The 14,051-nt window shown below is 38.5% G+C and overlaps 1 protein-coding gene across 1 annotated transcript in view; it reads left to right on the plus strand.

The window, feature by feature from the left end:
• Positions 1 to 12,977, plus strand: part of SH3BGRL2 (SH3 domain binding glutamate rich protein like 2) — a 98,346-nt gene extending 85,369 nt beyond the window's left edge. Inside the window, exons 4-5 of the mRNA XM_066252580.1 lie at positions 5,966 to 6,046; positions 10,025 to 12,977. Coding sequence (XP_066108677.1) covers positions 5,966 to 6,046; positions 10,025 to 10,036 — 93 coding nt within the window. The 3' untranslated portion in view covers positions 10,037 to 12,977. The remainder of the gene's footprint in view (positions 1 to 5,965; positions 6,047 to 10,024) is intronic.
• The last annotated feature ends 1,074 nt before the right edge of the window (positions 12,978 to 14,051 follow it).

Below are 14,051 nucleotides of genomic sequence, written 5' to 3' on the forward strand. Positions count from 1 at the left end.
TGTGGCTTAAAGGAGAACAACAAAAATGTCAATATCCAAGAGATTCTCCTAACCTCTGTTAGACTTTGCCTTTGCTCCTTTGGGTAGTTATTAAAATTTTATTGCTGTTTTCTTTTCCTATGTTTAGCACAAAAATTTTTTCAACCAAATGTAATTGGTGCTTGGGTATCTGTATTCGCTTGCTTTGCCATCTTGTACCAGTACCATTTGAAATGTAAAACACAAATTAGGAATTTAAAATCCTCAGCTTTGGGCTTACTTGTCATTTTGGTATCTGGCATAACAATTGCTGAATGAAGCCATTTTAGACAACTGCATCTAACATCTCACCAGGATTGGGACTGCCGACTACTTTTTCCTTCTATACCAAGATTTCATAAAATAGGATATAGTACTAACTGTCTTTAAGCACAAAATCAAGAAATTCTGCTCAGAGGATACCCGCAGGCATGAAACTTGTAAGAAGCAGCAGCCTTGGCCCAATTTAAGCAGTGACAGTAGCAGTAACTCTTATGGTCTTAAAAAGAATTTTTTGAAAAGATTTTCTTTTTTTGGATAAAGCCTTGGCTCTTTTCGAATGGCTGCCGAGGTTTCCCTATGCAGCACGTGTGCTTCTTGTTTCCTGTAACCTCCTGTTTGGATCTGCCCTTGGCATGTAGAAACAATATGGGGCTGTCACTTAGTTGTCATTGACTTAGCGTGGGAAGCAGTACAGCTTTTCAGCGTGGCTGCTGTGGGTTTTCCTTCTTGTTTTCTTAGGGAACACTAAAAGGGCAAAGAACTTTAAGACCTTTGTCTCAAATGCTTGTCTAGTCCATAATAGTCTAATGGCAGCCTACAGCTAATGCCCTTAGGTAGGCTCTTTGGAAGAATGAGACTATTGTGAACTCTACCTGTTGTACATTTATCATGAGCTTATAAATGTCTCTAATAGTGGTTTTCACTTAAACAGATGTATAGGTGATGGAACTTTTTTTATTTTTTTCCTTTTTAATAGCTATTTAGCTTGCTTTATCCTTCTTAAATTGCAACATTCAGATAACTGTTCCATTAGTAATAGGGCTGGTTTATTATGCTAGTTAATTATGCTGATACCTATATAGGCCAGAAATTTTTCTTTTCATAAGCAGTTCACTAGAAACAAAGGGGATTTTTCATCCTTTTTCTTTAATGTAATAAAAATGTACTAGCCTCTGAAAGTGAGCTGTTTTATCTTGAATATGCTTTTGTGTTTGTACCCTTCTCCAAAGGTGCAATTAACTGATCGTTAATAGAAGTTTGATTGTCCTGAAATGTGTCATTTGCATATCTGTATTTACAAAGGCTTCAGAGACAGTGTCTGACAATAAGGAACTCAGCAAGCCTATTTAGAAACTTTATAGTGAGTTTTTAAGTACAGTGCTTTTAACATTTGCAGTGATATACACTTTAAAATATAAGCCTGATAAATGAAATGAACTTGATAAGAAAGCAGATCTTTCTCTTTTACTGGGGAATGCCTAAGGCCATAACGACTTGTACTAGTAATCAGTAGGTATGATTTTTAAATTTCTAATACTGTTTTACTCTTAAATTATTTCACATCATACTATTTAATTTATTATCTCTGGAAGGAGATACTACTGTTCAGAAATTTTAGATTTTAAATTATCAATCACATACTCTTTGCCTAAACATGACAAGGAAAATAAGTTAACCTTTAAACCTGGAGATTCATCAGACCACTCAAAAGCTTTTGAGTGTCAGAAAGTAAACTGCATATACATGATTCTTTAAAACCCATAAGCAATAAAGTGGAAATAAGATTTCTTTAAGTGATGTTGCTAGCATGAGATTACCTAAAACACAGCACATCAGTCATTAATTAGCAGATAACTAATTCATCCACTTGACAAGTATTATTGGTAACCTGGTTTGTGTCAGGTACTGTTCTAATATTGACTTTTAAAAAGGATTTCATTAAATTATTCTGCTTTTAAAACTAATTACCAAATTTTATATTTGTCACTTTGGAAGGAGTTAATTACCTTAAGTGACTATTTCTAAACTGTTGGGAGGATCCAATTCAGTATTCAGGTAAGAAACCCCCTTAGCTGTAGTTATGTGGCACTGAGTTAAAGTTTCATAAAATAACACTTAAAATGTTTATGACAGAGATATAAAGATTTTTTATATAAATAAGAAATGTTGTTCTTCTGAAATATATAAATATCTGAAACGTCTAAATACTTTTGCTGGTGACTAAAATGTATGAGAACAGATTTGATTCGATGTTAAATGGATTGTTTATAAAACTATGTATTTTCTCCACACAGAGATTTTACAGGTTCTGTTTTATATATGAAACTTGCTTTTGAGATTTAACCTTATTTCCAGTTCTGTGATTTGAAGAACTATAATTATTTTAAAACTAAGTGGGTTTTTTTTTCTGTTTTTGTTTGTTTGTTCATTTGTTTTAGCGAGAGATAGGACAGACAGGAACAGACAGGAAGGGAGAGAGATGAGAAGCATCAGTTCTTTGTTGAGGCTCCTTAGTTGTTCATTGATAGCTTTCTCATATGTGCCTTGACAGCAGGGGTGGGGGCTTCAGCCAAGCCAGTGACCTTTGGGCTTGAGCCAGCAACCATGGGGTCATGTCTATGATCCCATGCTCAAGCTGGTGATCTTGGGGGTTTGAACCTGGGACCCCAGCATCCCAGGCCAAAGCTCTAGCCACCTGGTCAGGCTAAAATTATAGTTTTTAATATAGACACTGAAACCTGAATTATATACATTTTTATTGTAACTTGCATTTTGATGTATTACTGGTATATGCAAGATATTTTCGTGTTACTACTTAAGACTTTTAAAGTAAAATTCATGCTACATTTATAGAGATTGAGTCAGGAATTGACTTTCATTTTTTATTTCTTACATTAGTTTTTTTTTTTATTCCTGCATTTTACACATACATCAGAGATTATTAATGAAGTAGAAACAGGTAAAGGCCCTTCAAAATTCAACAGGGACAGCATTTTGATGACTAAATCACTCATCCTAATTTTTTTCTTTCACTATTGTCTCTTCCCTTTTCTGTTCAGTTAAACCAGAGAGGAGTATATTTTCAAATAGGTATTTTTAGTAACTAAAATATGTAAGTAACCTTATACCCGGACACAGCTCACAGGCCATTTAAGAATAACTCTGCTGAAAGCTCCATCATTTCATAGAATCCTGCAGGTTCAAGGCATTTGGTAGTATCTGATGCAGAAAGGAAGAAATAGTCTGAGGAGGTTAAATGAAGTTGACCAAGGTCATATAACTCAGTAGATTGCAGGACATCACATCTACAGTTGTCTGAGTATATACGTATACCACTCCGTTTCCCAGAAATGAATCTCTGAATGGTTGAGGAGTGGAAATACAAGACTTCCCTTTCCCTCAGTCTTTACTAAGTCGGAACTGGACCACAGTCTTTTTTACGCCATGAAAAGAATTTAAATCTGTCCTGACCAGGTGGTTGTGCAGTGGATAGAGTGTCGACCTGGGACTCTGAGTACCCAGGTTCGAAACCCCGAGGTCACTGGCTTGAGGGAGGGCTCATCCAACTTGAGCATGGGGTCACCAGCTTGAGCATGGGATCATCAACAGGACCCAATGTTGCTGGTTTGAGCCCAAGGTCACTGGTTTGGCTGGAGCCTTATGGTCAAGGTATGTATGAGAAGCAATCAGTGAACAACTAAAGTGCTGCAACTGCGAATTGATGCTTCTCATCCCTCTTCCTGTCTGTCTTTGTCACTGTCACTTTCACACACACAAAAAAAGAATTTTAGTCTGTACTATAAGATCAATGAGAAGTCTTGAAGTAAAGGATTTAATAAGAGGGCAATATGATCAATGTGTCATTTTTAAAAGGTCAGTCTTGTCCTCACTTGAGAATGATAGGGTAGAAATAGGTTAGCTTGGAGTAGGGTGGGTAAGTTGGGGTATTCCTGCAGAAGTCTAGTTTAGATTAGGGCAATGAGATGGATATTGAAAATGAGGAGTTTGAAGGATAGTTTTTGGTTGAGGAAAAAGAGGAGTCCTGTGGTACCTTAATTCCTGACTTGGTAGAGTCCAGTAGATGGTGGAGTTATCTTTCTTTAGAGGTCCATCTTTTGGTGTGGCAGGAAGATCATGAATTGCGATTTAGATTCCTTATGTTAAAGAGACTGTAAGCAGTTAGTACTTATATAGAACCAGTAGTGAGAAAAGAAATCAGAGTTAAAGAGGTGAGTTTAATTAGGGCCATGGCTCTAAATGAGATTCTCTAGGGAAAGAATGTAGATTGAATAAATGGCCAAATACGGTATGAGGAGGAGCAGGTACACCCGTTTTCATACAGGATATCTAAAAGGATGAGATAAATCTAGCTGGAGTTTAACTGCCTTCCTTTTCTTACCACATTGACAATAAGTGACAAATGGTCAGATAAAGAATGTTTTTTCAATCAAACAGGATTGTTTCATGAACCTGTGACGTGCTACTCAACTGTTTGGAAATACCTTTGTTACAAAGAATATTTGTAACATTTTCAGTCCATGGGATATTTGCCTAAATTCTACATCAAATTTAGACTTGCATTGTTTGTAACATAGTTTTTTTAAATAAAATATTATAAAATTTTTCATAAAATTCTATGAAATGTGTAATACTGTAGAGTCACCAGGAACCCCCAACTGCCCAGTTGATAATTTTCATCACTTGGGGGTCTCATACAATTTCTCAAACTTAACATTTTGAAACTCAACTCCAGCCTCACCCTGCTAAAGCGTTTAGATAAGAGAGTCTCTACACAGAGTCAGATAATTCAAAGATTTTTTTTGGTCAAACTGACGCATGCTTTGCAAGGAACAGATCCCTGTAAGTCATTAACTCTCGTTTAGAAACCTTGGGTTTCAGAAGTACCTGTGATGCCATTGGTTCAACTTAGCAGTGGATTCATTAGGGTTCAGTGATTCATACAGGGTGCCCCACACTTTGTTTCTTCCTGGCAAAAAGCATCATAGAGTACAAAAAAAACTTTAGTTACAGCGTCAATAAATACTCGGCCCAAATCTCAGCTCTCATTGGCTATCAAACTTGGTCAACATTTTTTTTTTCTTAGCCCATTTCCAACCAATGACAGACTGATTGTAAGGCACCTAGCATAAAGAAAATGCCTAAGAATGCTTCTGATCCTTGTCTGTTTACAATATTTATCCTCAGGATAAAATTATCAAAGAGAAACCTCTACCAAATTTTAAGACTACTTTATATCACTTTAGAAACTGCATAGTATTATACAGGCAAACTTTTGAAAAGAAACAATTGATGAGCATATTGATCAGCATTCCTTGATGGCTTCTTTTGTGAAAGTAGGAAGAGAAAAGTGATTCTGCTTCTGAGGCAAAGGTAAATGTTACAGATGATAAATTCAGCTTTCTCTAGTTTTTATTTGAGCTCTTTATTCTCTCTGAAGACATGGTCATAAAGAATGTGGACAACTTCAAAAGCACTCACATTGACACATGGAGACCTTTATAGGCTTCTATTTACCCAAGGATATATATTTTTAAAGCCCTAGATAACAAAATATCAAGAGTAGAATTGGGAGGCAGCCTTCCATATTGAAGTGCTAGAATAGGTCAGAGTGACTTTACACAAATAAATCTTAGCTTGGCACACGAAGGAGAGAGTGTGTTCCGATTTTATTTCTGTTGTCAGTGTTTTATGTTTTAATTTTGCCACAGGCTTTGGATTTAAAAACTTGTTACATTTGTCATCATAGTCAAAGAAATTTTTAGGCTTAGGAAGAGCAAATCAATAGATTTCTGTAGCTCTTCCCTGGCCTGGATGGAGCAATAGTACATTTTTTATTTTTTTATTTCCATAAAGAATTTGTCAAAAGTGCCAAATACAGAGATAATTGTATGTTTGTTTATTCCTCCTCCCCTTTTTTTTCTAGGATTATGACAGTTTCTTTGAATCAAAGGAAAGCAACACCGTCTTTTCATTTTTAGGCCTGAAATCACGGTTGGCATCAAAGGTAGGTAAATCTCTTCTTGTTTTAAAATTCATCTTTTTTCAATGGTTAATTGTTCTCAGCTGAGGTTGAAAGTGTTAAAGGAATGCATATATACCCTAAAGATTTAGTTTTCTCTTTCTCAGATGCACAGTTAGAGATTGCCCAGTGTAAAAACACAAGAGCAGCCTATTTCTTTCAAGTTTTCAATTATTGCTCTATATTAGAGTTTATTTTTATTCATAGTTTAGTTTATTGATAATTAATTTCCTCTTTTTCCAAGAAGAATTTAAGATAGCAGAAAGTAGTGCGTGCTTTCTATTTTAAACTGCAAGTTTACATTACTTTATGGTTTTTTTTTTCTTTTTTTTGACAGCGACAGAGAGTCAGAGAGAGGGATACATAGGGACAGACAGACAGGAAGGAGGAGAGAGATGAGAAGCATCAATTTTTTGTTGCGGCACTTTAGTTGTTGGTTGATTGCTTTCTCATATGTGCTTGACCATGGGGCTACTTTTATGTTTTTTGAAATAACAGCATGAAAGCCATATTTTTAAGAACTCTTACATGTTTTTTTTTTTAATTCAATGAGAAGGGGAGGCAGAGAGACAGAATTCCACATGCATGCCAACTGGGATCCACCTGGCAAGCCCACCAGAGGGTGATGCTCTGCCCATCTGAGATGTTGCTCCATTGCTCAGCAACCAAGCTCTTCTTAGAGCCTGAGGCAGAGGCCATGGACCCATCCTCAGTGTCCAGGGCCAACTCACTTAATTGAGCCATGGCTGCAGGAGGAGAAGAGAGAGATGGGGGTGGAGAGGACTGGAGAAGCAGATGGGCGCTTCTCCTGTATGCCCTGACCAGAATCAAACCCAGGACATCCACACACTGGACTGATGCTCTACCACTCAGCCAACAGGCCAGGACCGGTCTTTTACATGTTTAATTCATTAAAATTGGTAGAGAGATGGTCTGCAATAACAAATAGTCAACCTTGAAAGAATTGCAATTCTTGAACTAATCAAAATGTTCTTAAAGCTGCTTTATTAGGTCATATGTCTTTTCGAGAACATAAACGGCTCAAGCTTTTCTCATTTTTAGACCTGGAAATGATATATCTTATCACAACTTTGTGAAGCATATGGATTCACTTTCAAAGTAAAAAGTAGCATTTGCTTATTAAATAAGGGAATATTTTTATTGTTATTTCCCCTTTTAAAAGCACTGTTTTTCTGATGATGAAAGTAGCCTAGGCTCTCTTAGAAAAATTGAGAAAATACAAAAGTGTTGAGTAGAAAATAAAAATTGTCTGATATCCCACCACCCAGAGATAACCACATTAACATTTTTAGTGTATTTCCTTGCAGTCTATACATATATAGCAATTGAGTTTTTTCACTGTATTTCAATGGGACAGAATTCTAAATTGTCATTTTAAACACTGAATTGAAATGCAGGTACATTACTAGGAACTTTGATGTCTGTAAGTAAGAGGCCTTTTGAGGCTAGCCAGGATTTGTACCATTTCTGGAATACCTATGGGAGGAAGGCAGCGACTAGCGATAATAGAAGTTATACACGAGCACCTGTAGTTTACAGCCAATGTGAGATCTTGCTTTGTTTTTATATCAGGAAGTATACAGATGGTTGTGGGTGGTTTCCATGCACGAGTTTAAAAAGAAGCAAAATCCACACTTAGAATATTTAAAGGTTCTTAAGACTGTTTTTATAAAGATGGAATATTGGAATACTTCTTAGGGAAATTGTAGTATTTTATAACATGTTTTATCCAAGGATATTAAATAGTCCAGATTTATCTGCAAAGAACTGGAAGAAACTGGGGTAGGAGTGACCTAATGGATGCATAAATCTCATGGACATCATTATCTATGCAAAAAACTTAAAAACCAGTACTGTGTGCTTGCTTTCTTTGCTCTTATTTTCCCTGAAGATTGGGATTCCTAGAGACTTAGTGGGCTGACTCTTCTATTCTTTAAAAATGTTTATTCTCTCAGAAATTTCTCAAGAAACCTATGATCTGTAAAATAAGCAGTGTTGCATGACTTGTGGTCATAATATTAAAGTTGGTGTTGGTGCCACTGACGTTGACTTGATCTCAGCAGACCAATCCGAAAGCAGCAGGGCTCCAGGCATCCCCACCCACCCAGCCAGCCCAGCATTTTCAGGTGCCTGAGTCCGTCATACCTGAGCGGGAGTGTCCATGGTGAGGTGTCTGTGCCACCGTCACGAACCATTTGAGGGACCTTATGGGTTAATAGCGACTCACACCACATTCATCTTCATAGGAGAGAAATAAAAGTATCTTTAAGAGCAATTCAGCAGTACCACCACCCCTTCTAATTACTTAATTACTTATTTTTTACTCTGGTGGTAATTTGTTATACAATCCATACTCTGAAGGCCTGAATAGAGCATTCACAGGTATAAGGTACTAAAGCATAGAAGCCCCCTTTTCTCACCTCCTTCCCTACCCTCTCTACAGCGGTGGTCCCCAACCCCCGGGCCGTAGACCGGTACCGGTCCACAGAGAAAGAATAAATAACTTACATTATTTCTGTTTTATTTATATTTAAGTCTGAATGATGGTTTATTTTTTAAAAATGACCAGATTCCCTCTGTTACATCCGTGTAAGATTCACTCTTGATGCTTGTCTCGGTCACGTGACACATTTATCCGTCCCACCCTAAAGGCCGGTCCATAAAAATATATTCTGACATTAAACCGGTCCATGGCCCAAAAAAGGTTGGGAACCACTGCTCTACAGTGTACACACATAGAAGACAGGGCTCGAAAGCCTGCCTAGCAACACAGAGAAACACTATTAGCACCTGTAATTGCTCTTACACAGTGAGGTGACAGAAAAGAGGTAGTAGGAATAGGACATTGATGGGCCCAAAAGGCACAGGTGTTGTGTAGACTTGGGCAGGTCTCAGAAGTAGACAGGGCTTGCCTGGCCTGTGGTGGCTCAGTGGATAGAGCGTCGACCTAGAATGCTGAGGTCATTGGTTCAAAACCCTGGCTTGCCAGGTCAAGGCATGTACAACAGGCAAGCAATGAACAACGAAAGCGAAGCAACTATGAGCTGATATTTCTCTCCCCCCACACACACACATGTAAAATCAATCAATAAAAAAAATCTTAATAAAGTAGATGGGGCAGATCCCCAAATGGTGGCCTCCAGGCCACGCTGGCTCTGGATGTATTTGTATGCACAAGATTTTTAAAAGAATTTAAATGAGTTGTTAATATTTTAAATGCCAGATTTCCCACTTTCCTCGGGAAGTTGAAAGATGAAAACCCTGGGGAAACCCACTTTCTTCTGTGGCTGGCTGGAGCCAGCAATGTTTGGCCCACCATGGTATCTACCTAAGATAAAAGGAAGCCTCCTCACCAATACTTTTCAGGTAGAAAATCATCATGTTTGTTATTTTAATAGATTCAAGGTAGGGCCTGAAGTAGAAGTTTCTGCTTTTGGATCACTGGCCGGTGCCCAGAGTGATAACTGGTAAACCCTGGGCTGACCAGCCAGACATGGAGTAGGTCGGACGCCTCTCTGCCAGGTATCTGTTTGGTGGTGGAATCAGGGGCCACCCTGGGGGTTGGGACAGCAGCTGTTTACCAGTAGGCATGGCCATACAGAACTGTTCTTCACCTCGGGTCCCTCACTCTCCACAGGCCCCCTGAGGGAGGTGGCCCACGCACATGCCACTCACTCAGATGTGAGTGGAACAGTCGTATCTCTGAGACAAGTCTCGGCAGTTTTTGAAACGTGGCTTTCTTTTCACTTTTATATTTGACAGGTCAGGTGTGTGGGATTTAAACCTGGCTTCTTAGCCTAAAGCCCAGGATTTGTTCTTACCAATCACAGAGGGGTGTGATTTATTGTGATCTCTAACATCTCTGTTTTGGATTTTTAAAATATCACTGCCAGGGTGAATTTTCTTGTCAACAGTGCAGTAACTGACTTTTTTTTTTAATAGGCAGAACCTTAGGGAAGACAAGTGGAAGATGGTGGAGATGCGTTTGGAGCGCCCCCTGGTACTCAGCACACACCTGCTTACCTAATGCATCACTGTGACAGAGCCACATGCATCATCAGTTAACTTTGCTTGCATTCGGAAAAAGGTGTTTTTGGAAGACGTGGGTATAATAGGATTGCATGATTGCTTTAAACCAAATCAGAACTGTGGTGGGTTTCTTCTTCTTTTCAGAATTGCCTGCAGGTGCCTCACTCGCTGGAGGGACTGCAGCCTGTGTCTGGTGTGCTTCCCTAGTGACTGAAAGATAAGCGAGTGGCACCATCAGTGAGAGAATGTTGGATCCGCCCTAGGTTGTAGTTGATGCCAGTATTGCTCAGACCTGCTTCTCTTTAAGCTGCCTGGATTGTATCCTTCAAATTAGTTTCCCAGACTTAGAATCTTTTTGATCAGAAAGAAAATAGAAAAGAAATGCTTATTGACAAGGGGTCATGAATTTTGCTGTAGAATCACAAATGTCTCTATTCCAGTGCTTTGTAATAACACCTGCAGAAAAGATTGGATGTTTTAGCCTCCTTTTGGTAATATAAACTCTTACCCCCATAAATTCTCCAAGCTCCTACAGATGTTTCCAGATATCGCTGTTGCAACAATGTGTGATCAGAGCTAGGTTACAGGGATGAAAATTATTGCTATTTTGGAAAATAGGTGTTTCTTTATCTCTTGCAAGAGGAGAGTTTCGCCTAAATGCAGAAGACTGCTTAAAGGATATATTTTAAGAGGTGTACTAATTAGATAGTAAATTTATAGGGAAAGTATCTGACTCATATCTGAAGGCATTTTCAGCTCCAGCAACTTATAATATGTAAGTGCATGTATATTTTTAAATGCAGCTACCCTGACCAACAGCTGCTTATTCTATTTTGTGAAGGGATTATATTTTTTTGAGAAAGGAAGATTTTGTTTAGATATATTTTATGAACCCTTGATTAGGCATATTAAACAATTCTAGTATTGCTGCACAATTTAATTTTTTTCTTGTCTTACATTCCATTGGTTCTCTAACTTTGTTAGTTTATCTTCCTGGCCAGTGCACAGTCCCAGGTTTTCTAGGGTAATGTAGATACATGTTCTTATTCCGCCTATGCTTTCAGAGCAGCATGTAAGAGAGGGACCGTTGAGAGTAAATCTGAATTGTATTTGGTTATCAAAATCTTTACTCCCTTTGGAGTAGATGCTAATAAATACTGAGCATGTCTTACTTTATTAGGGCGGGGGCTACTTTTTTTGTATCCTTGTCCCTGCTTACATTTTTTTGAGTTTTTAATTCCAAACATGGGACCAGTCTTGCACAGGGTAAAGGATCAGAGGGCTGCCGAAAATATTCAGCCATTCTCAACATCTTGATGCTGGATCTGCCGCTTTGATTCTGAGCAGGAAGTTTATAAGAAATTGAAAGAACAGAAGACATATGTTCTCTTACTCTCCAACTTGCTAACTGTGGACTTGTTGAAAGGGAAAGCTGAAGTACCAGCCTGAGGTTGGCCGCCCAGGACTACAACCAGAGAAGACCATGCCACAGCTCTCTACCTGGCTGGGAGATTCGCGGTCCTCCGTTTTCTCTCCAAGGAAAGCTGCTGTGGAATCATAGGTATTACTGCTTAGGTGGCATTAAATAAGATCCAGGTCAAATTCTATTTGAGAAATCCCAGGGACTATCCAGGAATTTTTTTTTAACTGGATATTGTGTGTGAGTATGTGAGTCTTCTGATAAGACTTAGAATTTCTTTTTAAGCTACAGCAATTAAAAACTGTTTAATGGTCCGGTGACCTAAGTTATATTGTCTACTCTTGCCAGTGAGCACCAAGAACCAGCTTGTTAGGATTGAGGCTTTGGAAGTTAAATTCCGGGGTTGTAGGATCACTGCAACACTTGCTAGACAAAGAAAGCTAATCGGATTTGTCTTTTAACTTTTGAATTACTAAGGCTATACTAGGCCCAGTATGATTCTCCTAAACAGACTAGATGAATAGGAGGGCTAAATTACTATCACAGTTACATATCATCCACCCTTCGCCCCACTTTTTTTTTCTTTTTTTTTTGATTAGCAAAGAAATAGAGACCTCCCTCGGGGTGCTGTCCGTGTTCGGCGTGAGCTAGAAGCGCACTGCGTGGCCTGGACGCAGTGCCCGGCTCTGCTGAGCTCTGAGGACTGCCCACACTACCTTCAGAGAATACTGTGTCCTTGTAATATTTTATCAGCTGAATTTCAAACAAGTAATGATTTTTTTTGTTCTCTTCTTTAACTTGCTGCCGTTAGACTTAGATAATCACAATGTTAAAAGCCTAGGAAAGAAGTGGCTGGGAATTGCAGGCATCAGTGTCATATCAAGGGCATTTCAAGATAGAATTTTTATTTCCTGTTGTTGGCTTGTTGGGACAAAGACATGTGCTGTTAGAAATCAGAGTAAGCTATTTTATAATCAGATAAAATACAGAGTGCCATCCTGCTAGGGGTACACAGACCAGAAGGAAATTTAGTTGGAGAAGTAACTGGTTTTTTCCAAATTCTGGTGTTCTGTTAAAATCAAGGAGGAGGAGAGGAAGGATTTCTTTCCTCTCAGACTTTAATATATTTTAGATTTGTTTCTGTTTTCTAGATTTATTCAACAGATGTTTTTGAATTACATGACTTTATAATGAACTATTATCTATTTTTCCTGTTATTGAAAGGTTACAGAGTCTCTTTCTGCCTTGTTTTGGTGTTTTAAAATTTGATTTTGCTGTAAAGGGTTTTGATTTTCCTAGAAATGCTTTTCTCAAGTGTCAGGGCCCACTTTGATCTGCATAATTTTATTTTTAGATTTCATTTTGTATGCATTTGTCCCTAAAGGCATTGGTGAAATCCCAGATTTTATATTCAACATTAAAAAGGAATAAACTATAGAAAACACATATTCTGAAAATGGAGTGTTTGTTCCGTACCATTTCTTATACCTTTCCTAATTTTAGTTCTGTCTTTGGTTGAAACCTTCCTGTTTATTTGGAATGCTGTGTTTTTACTCCCATACATGAACCCCATACCTGCAGATTAGCTGTAAAAATGCAGACATATTGTTTGACCATATGAGGAGATGCACATATATAGTGTGTGTGTGTGTGTGTATGTGTTCAGAGGTGGCCACAGAATGATCCCATTCAGCACCCAGGATCAAGGATGGAATTAAATCACTGGCCCTTTGGTTGTTTAAATAGATGACTGTGGTGTCCTGAGTATGCTGAAGCCACGGGCTGGTGGATTTGTTTTCCTAATTGGTGGCAGAGAACAAGTCCAGTGTAGCTGCCACCCTTGGTAGAGGGGCCCCCTTTGATGCAGCTGCCTCTGAAAGCAGAAGAAAACATTTCTGAAGGCAGTGTCTAAAGTTGATCTCCCCACTGAACTATTTTAAACCTTGAACACCAACCCAGAGGGAAGGTAAAGGAGGAGATAAAAGAGAACAGGCTGTAAGTTTGCAGAATGTGCTAAATCCTGAAACCAAATAAGCCACCCACTGTAAACCTGACCTTCAAAATTTTCCTAGTTCTTCTGGAAATGCAGGTCAGGTTAGTTTAGTCATCCTTTCAATCAGCAGGTGTTGAGCCCTTAGAATGTTATGGGTACTGTCTGAGCAGGACAATAGTCTCCACCCTCGAGGAACAGAGCAACAGAAGCAAAAGCAGCAGTTAGTTATAGCCAAGTGGTGAATGATCGAGTTGAGGTAAGTGCATAGCACTCCAGGTCACGGGCGTCATCTGAAACATGATGTATAATCTATTTCTATGTTACAACCACTCCAATTTAAAATTATTTCATACGTGCAATGGAACATATATGCATACACATACACACACATATGTATACACTAAAATGTAAAAGAGTAATAATAAGCAGAACACAGGCTGGGGGGGGGAAGTAATAAGCAAATTCCTGTGTGCCTGTCACCAGCTTACTGCCTTTCCTTTGAAGCCCCGTGAGCTCTTATCTGACCC

Source organism: Saccopteryx bilineata, chromosome 1 (assembly GCF_036850765.1).
Source record: "Saccopteryx bilineata isolate mSacBil1 chromosome 1, mSacBil1_pri_phased_curated, whole genome shotgun sequence".
In the NCBI taxonomy this organism is placed as follows: Eukaryota; Metazoa; Chordata; class Mammalia; order Chiroptera; family Emballonuridae; genus Saccopteryx; species Saccopteryx bilineata.